Genomic DNA, 18,287 nt, shown 5'->3' on the forward strand with positions numbered 1-18,287 from the left:
AAAATTTAAAAATATACCAAAAATTAGCTGGGCATGATGGTATGTGCCTGTGGTCCCAACTACTAAGGAGGCTGAGGTGGGAAGATCGTTGGAGCCCAGGAGGTCAAGGCTGCTGTGAGTTATGATTGCACCACCGCACTCCAGACAGGGCAACAGAGCAAGACCTTGTCTCTTAAAAAAACAAAAACAGAATCCATCTCTGGCCATCTCTTGTGCTGTCCCCAAAGGCGACAGACACTTCAGACTCTCATGTGTCAGCTGAGCAACCCTGCAGTGGGAGTGAGCTCATCCCTCGGATGTCTCCGGAAGTCCTGGGACCAGCATGGTGACACCCCTGGCCCCTGGCTGGGGGGCCTCAGCTCCTCTATATCACTACATCAGAAACGCCTAGAGCAGGTCCTGGCCAGTCTAGACTTGGGCCCTGCCCTGGCGGGTCACCCAGCAGCCTCCCCACGCTTTGCCATTCCCTTCCGCCAGGCAATTCCCAACCCCACCTCCCAGGGTCTCTGCGCCTAGCCCTGTCATGTCCTCTCTTCTCCTTTTTTTTTTTTTTTTTTTTTTGTCGTTGTTGTTGACAGAGTCTTGCTCTGTCACACAGGCTTGAGTGCAGTGGTGCAATCTCGGCTCACTGCAGCCTCAACCTCACTTTGCTCAAGTGATCCTTCCACCTCAGCCTGCCGAGCAGCTGAGACTACAGGTGTGTGCCACCACGTCCAGCTTCCTCCCATTTTGGAGGTGCCTCTCTTCTCCCCAGCCTCCCCTGCAGTTAGGTGACAAACTGACCCCACTTGGGGCTCCCGGAAGCAGAGCTGCTCCATGACACCCCCTGAATCCTTGCAGCACCAGACAAAATCGTCCCCTTCTGCCCACTCTATCGGAACCCAGGGGCTGCAGGAACCCTCATATCCTTCCAAAAGACTCTCCACCCCTTTGACATTTGTCCCATCTTTGATCCCTCGACCCCTTGGGGGCTGCTCTCATTCTCTCCATGACCCAATTGCAGAGAGGGGAGGGGGGCATCCGCACATCCGCCCCTCCCTGCGGCCTTCTGCAGTCTGGCTGAGGCACGAAGTCAGCCCAGGTCACAGGGTGTGTGGCCTGCAGCCGAACCCAGCCGCTCCGCACAGCTGTGGCCAGACCCAGGTTAACAGTCCCTCCCGGCTGGGCGTGGTGGCTCACACCTGTAATCCCAGCACTTTGGGAGGCCAAGGCAGGTGGATCACGAGGCAAAGAGATTGAGATCATCCTGGACAACTTGGTGAAACCCTGTCTGTACTAAAAACACAAAAATTAGCCGGGTGTGCTGGTGGGCACCTGTAATCCCAGCTACTCAGGAGGCTGAGGCAGGAGAATCTCTGGAACCTGGCAGGTGGAGGTTGCAGTGAGTCGAGATCACGCCCGGCTAATTTTTTGTATTTTTGGTAGAGACAGGGTTTCACCGTGTTAGCCAGGATGGTCTACGATCTCCTGACCTCGTGATCCACCCACCTCAGCCTCCCAAAGTGCTGGGATTACAGGCGTGAGCCACCGCGCCCGGCCCCTCTCCCTCTCTTATAAAAACACTCATGGCCGGGTGTGGTGGCTCATGCCTGTAATCCCAGCACTTTGGGAGGCCGAGGCGGACGGATCACGAGGTCAGGAGATCGAGAGCATCCTGGCTAACACGGTGAAACACCGTCTCTACTAACAATACAAAAAATTAGCCGGGCGTAGCAGCAGGCACCTATAGGCCCAGCTACTCGGGAGGCTGAGGCAGGAGAATGGCATGAACCCGGGAGGCGGAGCTTGCAGTGAGCCGAGATGGTGCCACTGCACTCCAGCCTGGGCGACAGAGCAAGATTCTGCCTCAAAAACAAAACAAAACCAAACAGAAAAAAAAAAAAAAAAAAAAAAAACACTCATGATTGGATTTAAGGCTTGCTCTAATTCAGGAGGATTTCATCTTGAGATCCTTAATTATATCTGCAAAGACGCTTTTCCCAAATAAAATCACATTCTCACTTTCTGGGGGACTCCTTATTTTGGTGGGGGGACTCCATTCAACCAATGACACGCCCCTCAGTCTCACCGAGAGGGAGTTTGGGCCTCGAACACCCTGCGTTTTGCAGAGGAGGGAGTTCCAGGCCAGGGGCCTGGGCAGGGCTGGGCTTGAACTCAGGTGTCCGTCTCTGGTGGTTCCTCTCTCCTCCTCGCCTCCTCCCGGAAGCTCTCCAGGCCTCTCTTCCACACGTGCTTCTCTTTCCCTGGTGGGTTCTAAGTCCCAGGCCCCTCCCCAAGGTCCACTCCCCAAGCCTGCAGCCTGTGTGCCCGGCCCCTTCCTTGTCCCCGGAGTGGCCCATCCTGACACCCAGGGGCTTCCCGGCTGTTTTGGGATGGCGCGCTGGGACGGCTCACCATGTCACCATGGGTCCAGCCTGTGGTCTTTTTTTTTTTTTTTTTTTTTTGAGACGGAGTCTCACTTTGTCACCCAGGCTGGAGGGCAGTGGTGCAATCTCGGCTCACTACAAGCTCCGCCTCCCGGGTTCACGCCATTCTCCTGCCTCAGCCTCCCAAGTAGCTGGGACTACAGGCACCCACCACCACGCCCGGCTAATTTTTTTTGTACTTTTAGTAGAGATGGGGTTTCACCCTATTAGCCAGGATGGTCTCGATCTCCTGACCTCCTGATCCACCTGCCTCGGCCTCCCAAAGTGCTGGGATTACAGGCGAGAGCCACCGCACCCAGTGAGCCTGTGGTCTCAACCCCAGCCCTGAAGAGCTATATCTGGTGGCCCCATGTGTCATGGCTCCCAGAGCAGTAGGGGGATGACCACGGCTCAGACGTTCTTCACAGACCAGGATGCATCGGGGTCAAACCTGGGACGGGCATTTCCAGGCCTCAGTTTCCCCATCTGCACGACCGCTGGACGGTCTGTTGGGATGGATCCCACACACCCAGAGAGCTGGGCAGATGTCCCTGAGGAAGGACAGCCTGGGTCCCCTTTCTCTGTGGAATCCATGGTTGAACACCCACAGGGATGGGCGGGACCTGAGGTTTGCTCACAGGGAGCCCAGCTAGACCCTCCCCCACACACCCAATTCCTTCCTCTGGAACAAGAGACAGTGCCTGGTCGGGGTGAGGGCCTGGACCACGGAACTGGGGGGTGAGGGGCTGGATCCGGGTGTCCCCTGCCCCGGGGTCTCCCCTCCTGGTGCCCACCCCCCACACCACGCTGAAGCCATGTGCTCACATGTAGAAAAGAGGCTTTATTAAGAAGGCTTTGAAGTCAAAAAATAAAACTCTTGATACAATTTTTTTAACCCTTAAATCAGCTCAGCAAATATATAATCAGTAATTTAGCTGTGTAAGATTAAAGGTCCATTACTTTATTTAAAATAAAATATATTTTAGTTCTTAAAATTTATTCCATAAAGTACATATTTCCCTATAAATTCCCTACATATACACAAGAGGTAAAAAGTAAAAGTAAAAAAAAAAAAACATTAAAAAAATTTTAAAAATGACAACAGAAACCGCAGTAAAAAGGGGATTAATAATTAACAGAAAGTTAGAAATTTGATTGGAACGCCCCTCGCCCCCGCCCCCCTGCCCCCCTCCGGCCGCGCATGGTTGATGTACAAAAGCATAAATGGTTAGCCCCAAAAAGGGAGTAAAAATGTCACCCTCCTTTGGAACGTCTGTGCGGCCTGAGACCGGCCGGCGAGAAAAGTCAAATCAGAAAACGGCTTCGGACAAAAGGAAAAACACTGAGCGCTGGAAAAACCGTGTTTTTTGTTTTGCTTTTTTAAAGATCACCCTGGAGGGGAGGGGTGTCTAAAAATAAAAAAATTAAAAAAAGTGCAAGCGGACCTTTTCTCTCCGGTTTATTGTAACCTGACCACTCAATACTGTCGTTGAAGGGCTGAGGCGCCGCCGGGCTGCGGGGTCTCCGTCTCCACGCCTGAGACGGCAGTTAAAGCTCATCTGTAAACACTGGCCGCCGCCCACCCCCCTGCCCCCTCGGCCTCCGCCCCTCGCCCCCTCCCCGTCCCTCTCCCACCCCGGGTCCCGCCCCGTCTCCCGCGCCCACCCCTGGCCCCCGCAGATGGCCCCGGCCACGTGGCGGTCCGCGCTCTAGGAAAAGATATGAATGGCCTGGGTGGCCGGCGTGCGGCAGGCGGGACACTCGGGCTCGCTCTTGCCGCAGATGCGGACGGCGCAGTCCATGCAGAAGAGGTTGTGGCCGCAGGGGACCAGCGCAGCCATCACCTCGCCCTCGGCGCACACCACGCACTCTCGCGCCAGGGCCGGGGCCGAGGACGCCGAAGGGGGCTTGCGGCTGTTCTCGGAGGCGCCGGAGTCCAGGGGGGCGCAGGCGGCGGCCGCGGGGCTGCTGGGCAGCGAGGTGGCCGTGGAGAAGGCGGCGCCGCCTGGGAAGGATACGGGGCCCTGCGGGGGTCGCCAGGACAGCGCGCCCACCGGGTCCCGGGCGCCGCGGCGAGACAGCGGGAGCTCCAGGCGGAGGCCGCCGGGCTCGGGCAGCGTGGGCGAGTGGCGGGGGGTCCCGGCCCCACTGCTGCGCCGGGCGCCGGCGGCGGGTGGTCCCGGGGCTCCGTTGACCGTGGAGCAGCCGCTGAAGGCGGGCAAGGGGGCGGCGCGCTCAAAAGGCGCCCAGATGGTGGCCGCGGCGGGCACGGTCAGGTCCAGCGCCAGGAAGTCGAAGCCGAAGTCGCAGTCGTCGGGGGCGGCCGTCCCCACCGGGGCACCGGGACCCTCTGCGCCGAAGGCGAAGCCCCCGTTGCCGGAGCCGCTGTAGGGGCTGGCGGGGCCTGGGTCCGGCACGGAGGGGCCGCCGCGGCTGCCCGCGTAGAAGGCCTCGGGGGCGCTGGGGGCGCCCAGGGCCGTGTCCCCGCGGAGGCCGGCCGTGGCCGTGGGGGGTCGTCGTCCCGGGTTGGGGGTCTTGGCCCAGAGGCTGGCGGCCGCCCCAAGCAGGTCCAGGCAGACGTCGGTGCCGTTGGCGTGGAAGTCGCTGTCGGGGCCCGCGTCGGTGAAGGCGCCAGTGCGCAGCGTGATGTGCGCCTCGATCTCCTCGCGCGCGCGGTCCACGTTCTCGGGCATCCCAGTGACCGCAAACACCGGCTCCTTGTCGCGCCCGGGCGTCACGATGTAGGTGTGCGTCCGCTGCTGGATGCGCTTGATGGTGGCGCCCTTGGGCCCCACCACCAGCCCCACCACCCGGTAGGGCACGCGCACCTGGATGGTGGTCTGTCCGGGAAGGTTGGGCGGGCCCTGGGCGGCGCCGGGCAGACCCCCGGCCTTGCTGCGCGTGGCGCGGATGATGGAGAAGTGTTCGGCCGCCGACAGGATCTCACGCTTGGCCATCTCCACGTCCTCCTTCCGGCCGGTCACGATGAAGACCGGCTCCTCGCCCCGCACTGGGGTCTTGATGTAGGTGTTTGTCTTGGCCCGCAGGGCCTTGATCTTGCAGCCTGTCGGGGAGGGAGGGGAAGGACAAGGTGACCCAGAGCCCCCTGCGCAGCTCAGCCCCGCTGGGCATGCAGGCTGCAGGGCCAGTGAGGGAGCCCCTACCTCCCAGCCTGTGCCCAACAACACGTTATCCTCAGACACGCCACATCCCTTCTTCCCTCAGCCTCAGTTTCCCCTCTGGGCTCGAGTTTGGCCTAAAAGCAAGACGGCAAGGGGACCCTGTTTTAGGTTGAAAGGTGTGCGCCATAATTTATGTTCCCCTGGAACTGCAGTGTGACGGCTGGGGTGTGAATGTTTCCCCCAAGTTCACAAGCTGGACCCTAACACGCGGCGTTGACAGTATTAATTTAATATGTAGGGTCGGCTGGGCCCGTGGCTCACCCATGTAATCCCAGCACTTTGGGAGGCCGAGGCAGGCGGATCACTTGAGGTCAGGAGTTCCAGACCAGCCTGGCCAACATGGTGAAACCCTGTCTCTACTAAAAATACAAACAATCATCCAGGTGCAGCGGCAGGCACCTGTAGTCCCAGGTACTTGGGAGGCTGAGGCAGGAGAATCACTTGAACCCAGGAGACGAAGGTTGCAGTGAGCCAAGATTGCACCACTGCACCCCAGCCTGGACGACAAAGCAAGACTCCAACTAAAAAAAAAAAAAAAAAAAAAAAAGCGGGGTGCAGTGGCTCATCCCTGTAATTCCAGCACTTTGGGAGGCCAAGTCGGGTGGATCACGAGGTCAGGGGCTCAAGACCAGCCTGGCCAACATGGTGAAACCCTGTCTCTACTAAAATACAAAAAATTAGCCAGGCGTGGTGGCAGGCATCTGTAGTCCCAGGTACTCGGGAGGCTGAGGCGGAAGAATCGCTTGAACCTGGGAGGCAGAGACTGCAGTGAGCCGAGATCGCACACCATTGCACTCCAGCCTGGGTGACAGAGCGAGACTGTCTCAAAAAAAACAAAAAAACAAAAAAACTGCAATTAGCAAGGTGTGGTGGCGCACGCCTGTAATCCCAGCCACTGGCGAGGGCTGAGGCAGGAGAACCGCCTGAACTCAGGAGGTGGAGGGTGCAGTGAGCCAACATCATGCCACTGCACTCCAGCCTAGCCACAGACCAAGACTCCATTTCAAAAAAAAAAAAAAAGAGCCACAGTGGCAGGGTCAGTGGCTCACACCCGTAATCCTAGTACTTCGGGAATCTGAGGCAGGAGGATCACTGGAGCCCAGGAGTTTGAGACCAGCCTGGGCAACACAGCAGGACCCCATCTCTACTACAAACAACAACAAAAAATTAGCCAGGTGTGGTGGTACACAACTGTAGTCTTAGCTACTCAGGAGGCTGAAGTGGGAGGATCACCTGAGCCCGGGAGGTGGAGGCTGCAGTGAGCTATGATCACACCACTGCACTCCAGCCTGGGCGACAGAGCAAAACCTTGTCTCAAAAAAAGAAGGAAAAAAAAAAAAAGAGACACACATACACAGAGAAGCTGGCCTTGTGGAGACACAGACAGAGACTGCAGTGATGTCTCTACAAGCCAAGGACTGGCCATAGCCCCCGGAAACTGAAGGCGCCCCCCCGCCCTGCCCACACCTTGACTTGGAACTTTTATCTTATAGAAATGAGAGAGGAGACGTTTCCATGGTTTCAAGCCCCCATTGTGTCAGCCCAGAGAGCAACTGCAGACCCTCTGACACCACCTCCCGGCCCAACAGGAGGGGAAGCCGAAATTCAGATTGTGGAAACTGCCTACAATTTTCTTCCGGCCAAATGACCCTCCCTAGGCTACCAAGACCCTGGCCTAAGGGGAGCCGAGGTCTCGGCCCGACTGCGGACGCCCGCACCCTGACTCCAGATGCCTCCGAGGTATCCAGGTGGGCCCTGAGGGGCCTGCTGTGGCTTCGTTCTTGTTGGCTGGGCTGGGGGTCTGACCTGGTGAGGGGCAAGAGTGTCAGTGTGGGAGGCAGGGGTCTCCTCACCGATTGTGTAGGCAACCGCTGACCAGGTATGGCCTTCTTGGGGTCCCAGACATCCCTACCCCACCCCTGGGGCCTTAATGGTTTTTTTTTTTCTTTTCCTTTTTTGAGATTATCTCACTCTTGTTACCCAGGCTGGAGTGCAGTGGTGTGATCATAGCTCACTGCAGCCTTCAACTCCTGGGCTCAAGTGATCCTCCCACCTCAGCCTCCAGAGCTGGCACCACCATGCCCAGCTTAATTAGTTATTGAGACGGAGTTTTGCTCTTGTTGCCCAGGCTGGAGTGCAGTGGTACCATCTCGGCTCACTGCAACCTCTGCCTCCTAGCTTCAAACAATTCTCCTGCCTCAGCTTCCTGAGTAGCTGGGATTACAGGCGCCCACCATCACACCCAGCTAATTTTTTTTATTTTTAGTACAGATGGGATTGCACCATGTTGGCCAGGCTGGTCTTGAACTCCTGACCTCAGGTGATCCACCTGCCTTGGCCTCCCAAAGTGCTGGGATTACGGGCGTGAGCCACCACGCCCGGCCTATTTTTATTTTTAGTAGAGATGGGGTCTCACTATATTGCCCAGGCTGGTTTCAAATTCTTGGGCTCAAGCAGTCCTCCTGCCTCGGCCTCCCAAAGTGCTGGGATGACAGGTGTGGGCCACTGCGCCCGGCCAGTGAAGGAGTTTTGAGCCACTGCTCACAACCCCTCAGGCTCTGGGGAAGCAGAGGGAGCTGTAGGGATGTTTCAATACAGTCAGAAGGTGGCTCTGAGGGGAAAACAGTGTTGCTAACTCTCCCACAGTGCAAGAGATGAAATGAGCAGGATCAGCACTTTTGACGGGGAAGAAGTCAGAAACTGCCTGGGCCAGGAAGATGGAAGGCGTGTGGCCTGGAGGCTGGTGGTCCCAGGGGCTCAGTAGGGAGGACTCTGGGAGGGGTGGCGGGGGTGCACCCACTCGGAGGGGGACAGCAGTTTTCCCGCCCCAGCTGCATTGCCACCATACCTGTCCCTCCCAGTCGCAGCATTCTGTTCACCTCCATTGCACCCAGTCCCCTCCATTCCTCTGTACAGTCCGGTGTCCCCCTCCTCCAGGAAGCCCACCCTGACTGCACCGGGTTGGGCCTGCTCTTCTGAGTCTCTCCTAACATGCCTGACTCTCTGAGCTGCCTCCCTGAGGCTGGGGGATGGGGCTGGGGATTCCCTGGGCACTCGGGGGACCTTGCTATGCCTGTTTCTTCACTGTGAAAGGGGAAGGTAACAGGCCTGGCTTCACAGGCCCGGCTTCACAGGCCCTCAGAGGGCCAAGACCAGGCCGTTGGCTCCTGGCAGCCACCCTGGCAGGTCTCACTGCAGCCCACAGTGTTTGCTTTAGATAGATCCTCCTTGAGGAGAGGAAACTGAGGCACAGGGAGTGGAGACCCAGCAAGGCTGGGGCAGGAGGTGCCACCCACAGATGGAGGCTCCGCTGGCCCTGCCCACAGGCAGGAAGTGAGCCTGTTCCCCATCACGCCGACCCGGCAGAGGGCAGAGCCCGCCAGCGTTGCCAGGGTGCAGCACGGGGTCCTCCCTTGCTGATCTGGGGGCCGCCCCGGGTCCCCAGAGGGTCACACGTGGGAGAGGCTGCCCCGACGTGGCCACCGCTGAGCTCACAGGCTGTGGTCACAGAAAGTCTGGTCTGGGTGAGATGACAAATTTGGGAGATGGAGGTGGCAAGGAAGGGGGCGTGTGACTGTCTGAGCAGAAACCAGGATGGTGCTGGGAGCCACGCGTGCTTCGGGGCAGGGGAGGGAACTGGCGCCTCCCCCTCCCTCCCCTTACTCCATCCTGCCCTAACCCAGACGGTGACGCTGGGTGGAGACCTCACAGCTAGAAGGCCTCTAGGACCTCAAAGACGGAGCTGGAGCTCAATTCATTGGTGCTGCGTCTGCTTTGACACGTGCTGGCCCCCAAAACTCCACCCACATCAAGACGCCAAGAGGCCAAGGAATCGGGGCTCCAGGAGTGATCCCAGCCCACCCCTGCCCCACTGGAAATGACACAGCGAGGCTAGAGGGACAGGAAGCCTGAAGGGCGGGCTCTGGGGGACACCGAAGGTTGGCAGGCACTGAAATGCAGATTCGTGGGCCATGTCCCCAGAATTCCAACTCGGAGGGCTTGAGATGCCTGGGAATCGGGGTGACCACCCCAGAGTCTGGCCCTGACCTGTCCCACACCCCCAACCCACAGCAGCCGAGTCTCCCCCTACCAGGGCAGGGCCTCGGGGCCCCACGCAGCGCACACACCAGCGGGCATCACTCATCCAGCCCGTCCAGGGTCCTGGCTGCAATGACCGTGCACTACGACTCACCAATGAAACCACAAGTCCTGGCGTGGGAGCCGAGGCCACCAGCCCAGGCTGGATGGGTTTGCCATGGCAGGAAGGGGAATGTGAACCCCAGGGAGCCGCTGAGGCAACAGCAAGGGCAGGATTCTAGAAGCAGGACGGGGCGAGAACAAGGCCTCACAGCCAACACTCAGTCCAACACGCGGCCGCCCCCAGCCAGGCAGCCGGGTGACGTGGGACAGCAGCATCCCAGACCTGGGCCACCATGGAAGCCAGCGGGAGCTGAGGGGTCTGGTGGGGAGGAGGGAAGCTGGTTCAGCTGTCAAACAGGGATGTCAAAACCCCCTCCCAGGCCAGGAACAGTGGCTCACACCCGTACGTAGTTCTGGCACTTTGGGAGGCCAAGGCAGGAGGATCACTCGAGGCCAGGAGTTCGAGACCAGCCTGGGCAACATAGCAAGATCCTGTCTCTATAAAGGGTCTCACCTGTCGCCCAGGCTGGAGTGCAGTCACAGCTCACTGCAGCCTTGACCTCCTGGGCTCAAGCCATCCTCTCACCTCAGCCTCCCGAGTAGCTGGGACTACAGTTATGCACCACCACGCCCGGCTAATTGTTTAAAGCTTTTCTGCAGAGACAGGGTCTTATTATGTTGCCCAGGCTGGTCTGGAACTCTTGGGCTCAGGTGATCCTCCCATCTCAGCCTCCCAAAGTGCTAGGATTACAGGTGTGAGCCACCATATCTGGCCTCTACAAAAAATTTTTAAAAATTAGCCAGGTGTGGCCGGGCACGGTGGCTCACACCTGTAATCCCAGCACTTTGGGAGGCCAAAATGGGTGGATCACGAGGTCAGGAGATCAAGACCATCCTAGCTAACACGGTGAAACCCTGTCTCTACTAAAAATACAAAAAATTAGCCGGGTGTGGTGGCGGGCGCCTGTAGTCCCAGCTACTTGGGAGGCTGAGGCAGAAGAATGGCGTGAACCTGGGAGATGGAGGTTGCAGTGAGCTGAGATCGCGCCACTGCACTCCAGCCTGGGCGACAGAGTGAGACTCCGTCTCAAAAAAAAAAAAAAAAAAAAAAAAAAAATTAGCCAGGTGTGGACCGGGCACAGTGGATCACGAGGTCAGGAGTTTGAGACCAGACTGACCAACATGGTGAAACCCCATCTCCACTAAAAATACAAAAATTAGCCGGGCGTGGTGGCGGGCGCCTGTAATCCCAGTTACTCGGGAGGCTGAGGCAGGAGAATCGCTTGAACCCGGGAGGCAGAGCTTGCAGTGAGCCGAGACTGCACCACTGCACTCCAGCCTGGGCGACAGAGCGAGACTCCGCCTCAAAAAAAAAGAAAAGAAAAGAAAATTAGCTGGGTGTGTTGGTGTGCACCTGTGGTCCCAGCTACTTGGGAGGCGGAGGTGGGAGGATCGTCTGAGCCCAGGAGGTTGAGGCTGCAGTGAGCTACGATCACACCACTGCACTCAGGACAGAGCAACAGAACCAGACCCTGTCTCAAAAACAAAACAAAACAAAACAACAACAACAAGAAACCGCTAGGCGTGGTGACTCACACCTGTAATCCCAGCACTTTGGGAGGTGGAGGCAGGCGGATGACCTGAGGTCAGGGGTTCGAGACCGGCCTGGCCAACATGGCGAAACCCCGTCTCTACTAAAAATACAAAAATGAGCCTGGCGTGGTGGTGGCAGATACCTGTAATCCCAGCTACTCGGGAGGCTGAGGTGAAAGAACCGCTTGAACCTGGGAGGTGGAGGCTGCAGTGAGCCGAGACTGAGCCACTGTACTCCAGCCTGGGCGACAAGAGCAAGACCCTGTCTCAAAATGAAAAGAAAAAACCTCTCGGGGAATGAAGGGAACATGTACACTGTACTAACGCCAGAACTCTCAGTTGGGTCTGCCGTGTGGAGGTTTCCTAGCAGACCCTTTCTTCCTAGGGCTCTGCAGTGTATGGACAGGAAAACCATGGCATGGTCCCCGCCAACACCCCAGCACTGTCCCCAGCCGTCGGGAAAACCTGAGGCCTGCGGGGATGGGAGGAGAAGAGGAGCCTCTGGGGCTGCAGCCAGGAACAAGGGACAGGAGGGGAGACAGTGAGCCGGGGGTCTCCCCCAGCTGAGGGGGACAACCTAAAATCACTACCCTCAGCCTGTGCCGACAGCGGAGAGAGCGAGCCCTGAGCAGCTTCCAGTCCAAGCCCTGCCTTCAACATCACTCACTCATTCATTCATTCATTAGCCACAGAACACCTTCTGTGTACAGGCCCCGGCAAGACACTGAAGACCCAACCACGACCAAGCACCTGCCCTGGTTCCCGTCCCTGGGAACATGCAGGGGGAGAGGCCGCCACAGAGCACAGATTCACCCAGGGTGCCCGGCAAGCAGGGTGAGAAAGGAGGGTACATGTTGGGGTCTCAGCAGGAGCAGGGCCGGAGGTCCCCTAGAGCACCTTTGCTGGCCGGCTGGAGGGAGACGCCTGTGCTTTTGGGTCTCCACTTTGCCTGTCTCCCAGACAGGCTGCCTCCCCTCACCCCCAGCCCTCAAGCTTTGGAATCTGAAATTTTCTTTGCTGACCCACCAGAGAAACTGGGTTTGAATCCCAGCCCATGATTTTTTGTTTGTTTGTTTTGGAGACAGGGTCTTGCTCTGTTGCCTAGACTGGAGAGCGGTGGCAAGATCATAGCTCACTGCAGCCTCAACCGCCCAGGCTCAAGTAATCCTCCTGCCTCAGCCTCCGGAGTAGCTGGGGCCGCAGGAGTGTGCCACCATGCCTAATTTTTGTATTTTTTTTTTGTAGAGACAGGGTTTTGCCATGTTGGCCAGGCTGGTCTCGATTCCTAGGCTCGAGGGATCCTCCTGCCTCAGCCTCTCGAAGTGCTGCTATCCCCTCAGTTTTTACCTATTCTTTACCTCTTGCAGCCTCTGCCTCCCCATCTGTGACCTGGGAGCTGCAGGACCTTCCCTGGGGCACATTATGGGCCTCAGTGAGATGGGGCAGGTCAAGTCTGGCATAGGCTTAGCACACAGTAGACACTCAATAAAGATCTAGCCAATGGCCGGGCGCAGTGGCTCACACCTGTAGTCCCAGCACTCTGGGAGGCAGAGGTGGGTGGATCACCTGAGGTCAGGAGTGTGAGACCAGCCTGACCAACATGGCGAAACCCCGTCTCTACGGAAAATACAAAAACCAGCTGAGCATAGTCGCACGTGCCTGTAATCCCAGCTACTAGGGGGGCTGAGGCAGGAGGATCGCTTGAACCTGGGAGGTGGAGCTTGCAGTGAACAGGGATCGCGCCATTGCACTCCAGCCTGGGCAACAGAGCGAGACTCCATCCCCCCCCCCCCAAAAAAAAAAAGATATAGCAAATGAATGAATTGGAGCCTCCAGCGGATGGGTAGGAACTCAGAGGGTTTGAATGACCACAGTCTGCCCAGAAAGCACTCGGACCCCCTCTAGGATCAAGAGAACTGAAACTCAGAGAACAGCACGTGGCTACTGGGGAGAGGGCTGGTGCCAGGCCTGTGTGACTCTTGTCTAGGTGGGGAGGCCGGACAGGTGCACCCTTCCTGGCCTCCAGGGAAGGGGTAGCCTTGGAGCTTGGGTTTGACAGAGAAGCATGAGAAGTTCAGAGAGCCCCAGGGTGGAGAGGAAGGTGAGTAAAGGGGCAGGGCCGGGGCACAAAGGACATTGAAAGGTATGCTTGAGAATGGGGTGGGTGGGAGAAGCTGGGAGCCACAGATGGTTCTACAGTGTGGAAGATGTACGGACTACTGAAGCGGTGGAAGACGTAAGGACTACTGAAGCTGCCAACCTGTCCTGGCATCCACAGTCGCATCCCTGGCAACCTGCACTCCACTTATGGGGTGGCCACTGTGTGTGACCTGGAGCTGGGATTAAAACCAGCAACTTGGGTCCAGGCATAGTGGCTCACACCTGTAGGAACCCCAGCACTTTGGGTGGCTGAGGATCGCTTGAGGCCAGGAGTTCAAGACCAGCCTGAGCAACAGAGCAAGACCCTGTCTCTACAAGAAAAACTTTAGAATAAAAACATATAAATAAAACTGGCCGCGCGCAGTGGCTCACGCCTGTAATCTCAGCACTTTGGGAGGTGGAGGTGGGCGGATCACTTGAGGTCGGGAGTTCGAGACCAGCCTGGACAACATGGTGAAACCCCGTCTCTACTAAAAATACAAAAATCAGCTGAGCGTGGTGGCACGCACTTGTAATCCCAGCTACTCAGGAGGCTGAGGCAGGAGAACTGCTTGAAACCAGAAGGCGGAGTTTGCAGTGAGCCCAGATCGCGTCACTGCACTCCAGCCTGGACGACAGAGCGAAACCCCGTCTCATAAACAAATAAATAAAACCAGCATCTTGCCCCAGAATCCTCTACCCTAATGGAGGTGAGACGTCCGCACATCACAGAGAGGGGCCGTCATCTGCGCAGGGCCGCAGGGCCACGGCGGCCTGCAGGACAAGCAATCAGGGCCCACTCTACCCCCGACCCCCACTGAACCCCAGGGCCTGCCTTGCTGACCGCCACCAGCAAGAGCCCAGTAAGTGGGTGCAGAACGCACAGGCCAGAGGTGGGGGCTGAGCCTGGTGCCCACAGACTCCATTTCCCATAGACCTGCCCCTAGAGAATTCCCACCCTGAGGCCACAGGTCTAGAAGCTCTCAGCCTGACGCTGATTCCTGCCAGCTCCCCATGTAGCCATAGCCTCGCTCAAAGGCCCTTGGGTGTCAGGACAAGCGCGTTCACAAAGAACACAGCCACACCCTCCACCACCTGGAGGCTCAGCCTCGTGCCTTTGGTCACTTGGTCCCCAGGCCTCAGCTTGGACGCCTGTCTCCACAGGCTCCCAGACACTCCGAACAGGGCAGCTGTCCCGTTCTAGGCCCTGGGTATGGGACATGGAGGCCGGGTGGAAGGCCTCAATGGGGAGGCAGTAACAGGATGGTAGGGTGCCCTCCTGCCAGGGGGTCCCACCAAGGGCAGCCAGCAGGACGGAGACAGCACCCAGTCCCTCCCCACCCACCACTCCAGAGCATGCTTCCTGGGGCCAGCACCATGCCTGACCCTCCGTGGGTCCCCACATGAGCTGGACAAATGAACGACCAAAAGACAGGAGGCTGTGCTGCCCCACCCACCTGGACCGAGGGAAGGGGCGGAGGGGAGGGCGCCCTGGTGGTCCCCCGCCTGAGGCCAGGGCCATAGATGACCTTGCAATCCCAGCCCCCCACACCTTTCTCTGGCCTGGATTCCCGAGAGCCCGGGGGAGGCAGGGACCCCCAGCCCAAGTGTCCTGCGGCCCCATCACCAGCCCCGCCAAGGCCCCACCCCAAGTTCTAGAACCTGGCTGATCACTGGCGGTCAGAGGGGACCCAGGAGCGGGGAGGGGTGGCGGGAAGGCAGGAGAAAGTTGAGGGAGGCAGGCGGGCGGGTGGCTAACGGGGTGGTGGGTGTGAGCTGGGCCAGGCACTGCCCACCACCCGCCCGCCCGCCCCGCAGCTCGGGGGCCAATGAGCAGCGGCCGGCCTGATGTCACCCTGCAAATCTCAGCCTCGCTCTCTAACAAAGAGAACAATGGGGCGGCCAGAGGGAAGCTCCGACGATGCCACCGCTGGACCCCACACCCGGGGCCTGCCGCCCGCCGGCCTGCCCGGCAGGCTGCACCCTAGAAGTGGCTTTGACAGCTGGTCCTTCCCCAGGCCCCGAAATCCCTGACTCGGGGCCAGAGAGTGGAGCAGGGACCCTCTCCTGCCCGGTCCCGTCCCCACCCCAGTCAGGGCCCCAGGCTGGAGACTGAGACGTGCGCTCTTTGTACTGTCAGCCTTCTCTCCCGGTCCTGCAGGCGGCCCCCCTAAGCCACCCCTAAACCTGTGCTTGCCCCGCCCCGCCGCCTGTGCTGGGTGTGGGGCGCCCCCCGCCCGGCCGGAGCCCCGGGCCCTCGAGCCCCTCTCGGGGGTGCCCCTGCGGGCGGCCGAGGGCCTGGGCTGCGGCGCGGCTCCCCGGAGCCTTTCCGGGCTGGAGGCGGCCCAGACAAAGGCGGCGGCGGGGCCGGAGCGCGCAGGGGAGGAGCGCGGGCTGCGCCCAACTTTCTCCCGCGGCGGCTGCAGGACAAAGGCGCAAAGGCAGCGGCCGAGGCCGGAGCCCACGCGGGGCGTGTCCGGTGCGGGGCGTCCGGCGCGGGCTGGGCTGGGTTCGGGCGACCCCCTTCCCCGGGGCGGGCGGTGCGGGGACCCGCAGGACAGCAACCCCCGACGAGGGCCACTCACCCTGGCGACCCACGATCTCGGCGACGTGCTCGGAGCTGGGCACCGGGACGCACTCGGTCATGTTGACGCTTTTCTTGCGGCTGCCGATCACGCTCATCTGGTCGGCCAGCAGCGTCGGGGGGCCCAGGGCCGCGGGGTGGGGCGCGAAGCCCGCGAACACGTCGGGGGGCGACGGCCGGGGCGGCGGCGGCGGCGGGGGACTCGCGTTGGGGTCCAGCAGCGGCAGCGACCCGGGGGCCACCACGGCCACGGCCGGGGCCAGGGTCGGGGGCGCGCCGGCCTCAGGTCCGTCGGGGGGCACAGGCTCCGGAGCCGCCCCGCCGTCCGCGCCCCCCGCCGCCGCTGCGCCGTCCCCGGCCGCCCCCTCCTCGTCCGTGTCGCCAGCGCCCCCCAGCCCGAGCGCCGACAGCTGGTCCAGCGCCAGGCGGAGCGCGGCGGCCGCGTCGTCGGGTTCGGGCGGCGGCCGGGGCGCGGGCGCGGCCTCCTGGGCGCCCTCGGGCGGGGGCGCAGGTCCGGGTCCGGGGTCCTCCCCCGCCGCCCCCACGCCGCCGCCGCCGCCGCCCCCGCCCCCGCCGCCGTCGGGCTGGCCGAGCGAGCTGGGCATGGCGGGAGCTAGCGCTGGGGCCCGCGCTCCTGCCGCCCGCGCCGCCGCCGCCGCCCGCGCCGCCCTCCGCCTCTGCGAGCTGGGCCGCCGGCCGCCTGCATCCAGCGGCGGGGGCGGGCACGGGGGGCCGGGCGGGCGGGGCGGCGGCGGCGCGGGGCTGCTCGGGGCCGGGCCGGGCCGGGCCGGGCGGCGGCAGCGACTCTGGCTGCGGCTCGGCGGCGGCGGCGACGGCGGCGGCGGCTCCTCGGCGGCCGAGGCAGGCGGCGGCGGCGGCGCGGGACGCTCCTTCCCTCCCGCCGCCTCCCGCGGCCCCGCCCCGGCCCCGCCCCCGCGACGTCACGCCGCGGCCCAACAATGGGCGGCCCCCAGGGCGCAGGCGCGCAGGGCGGGGCCGGGGGCGGGGCGGGGGCGGGGCCGGCGCCGGGCACGTGGTCCAGGCCCCGCCTCCGCCCGGCGCTCGGGCGGGAACCCGGGCGCATCCGCACGTGCGGGCGCTGCTGCAGGTGTGTGCGGCTCAGCCCCTGCCTGGACAGCGCTCCCGCCCCAAGCCTGAGAGTCCCTGCCTCGCGCGCCCCAGGGCCCGAGGTCCCGCTCCCCAATTTCCCCTAGAGATCCGGGTCGCCCCCAAGCGAGGTCTCTTGCTCCACGCCCGCTTCCTTGTGCCAGGGACCCCCACCTCCCTGCATAAAGGCGTGGGGTCCTCTCCAAGTCCCCCTCGCGATCCCACTGGATTTCGAAGTCAGGCTCCTGCCCCGCCCACCGCCTCTGTGCCAGGGTCCACCCCCCGCCCCACGGTGCACCCCCCAGGGCCTGGGGTCCCAGTCCCCAAGTACCCCTTGCTATCAGGTGGGCTTTAGGGTCAGGCCCCTGCCCCACCCCCAGCCTCTGTGCCAGGGACAGCTCCACAATCATGCACACCCCAGGGCCTTAGGTCCCTCTCCCCTAGTCTCTCCTAGCTCCCCTCTGGCTGGCTCCAGGCTTTGGGGTCAGGCCACCTCCTCCACGCCACCTCCTCCGCCCCACCCAAGGCCACAGACCCGGTCTCTGTGCCCCCAGCCAGAGACCTCTCTACCTCAGTGGTGCTTCCATGGCGAGGGCAGGCTCACACCAGCCAGAACCCTCCATGTGGAGCCCCACCCTCTTCTGGGGTGCCTTTCCCCGCAATGGGTGTTGTCCACCTCTAAAGCCACCCTTGCCGGGCGCGGTGGCTCATGCCTGTCATCCCAGCAGTTTGGGAGGCCGAGGCGGGTGGATCACGAGGTCAGGAGTTAGAGATCAGCCTGGCCAACATGGTGAAACCCCCGACTCTACTAAAAATACAAAAATTAGCCAGGCGTGGTGGCGCGCACCTGTAATCCCAGCTACTCAGGAAGCTGAGGCAGGATAATTGCTTGAACCCTGGAGGTGGTGGTTGCAGTGAGTCGAGATTGCACCACTGCACTCAAGCCTGGTTGACAGAGCAAGACTCCTCTCAAAAAAAAAAGCCACGCTTTCCCAGCGGCTCTTCCTCCAGCTGTCCTTCGGGGCCTTCCTTGCACCTATGGGGTTTTTTGTGATAAACCTGTCTGGCTGGGTCTACCTGCCCCCCTCTTCTACCAGACCTGTCCCTGGCTGGCTGTGCAAACTTGGACCGAAGGCA

The 18,287-nt window shown here is 60.8% G+C and overlaps 1 protein-coding gene across 2 annotated transcripts; it reads right to left on the reverse strand.

Annotated features, from left to right (window-relative positions):
- Positions 1-3,226: 3,226 nt before the first annotated feature.
- MEX3D (mex-3 RNA binding family member D) lies at positions 3,227-16,953 on the reverse strand. 2 transcript variants are annotated; one of them, XM_024351208.3, is made up of 3 exons: positions 16,045-16,731; positions 4,129-5,469; positions 3,850-3,941 (listed from the first exon to the last, which is right to left on the reverse strand). In XM_024351208.3, exons 1-3 carry the CDS (start codon positions 16,646-16,648, stop codon positions 3,883-3,885), a joined length of 2,004 nt encoding a protein of 667 aa, XP_024206976.2. In that variant the 5' UTR covers positions 16,649-16,731; the 3' UTR covers positions 3,850-3,882. The 2 variants fall into 2 exon arrangements, with proteins under 2 accessions (XP_054529596.1, XP_024206976.2); XM_054673621.2 differs by having other exon boundaries at positions 3,227-5,469; positions 16,045-16,953.
- Positions 16,954-18,287: the final 1,334 nt, after the last annotated feature.

The sequence above is a fragment of the Pan troglodytes genome, chromosome 20 (genome assembly GCF_028858775.2).
Source record: "Pan troglodytes isolate AG18354 chromosome 20, NHGRI_mPanTro3-v2.0_pri, whole genome shotgun sequence".
NCBI lineage: Eukaryota > Metazoa > Chordata > Mammalia > Primates > Hominidae > Pan > Pan troglodytes.

Excerpts from the sequence above, each read along its gene's own strand:
- MEX3D (XM_024351208.3), bottom strand. The coding sequence starts at position 16,648 with ATGCCCAGCTCGCTCGGCCAGCCCGACGGCGGCGGGGGCGGGGGCGGC. Across the intron at positions 5,470-16,044 it reads CGAGATCGTGGGTCGCCAGG|GCTGCAAGATCAAGGCCCTG; the intron begins GTGAGTGGCCCT and ends CCTCCCCGACAG. Across the intron at positions 3,942-4,128 it reads GCCGGCCACCCAGGCCATTC|GCGTGGAGACGGAGACCCCG; the intron begins ATATCTTTTCCT and ends CTGCCGTCTCAG.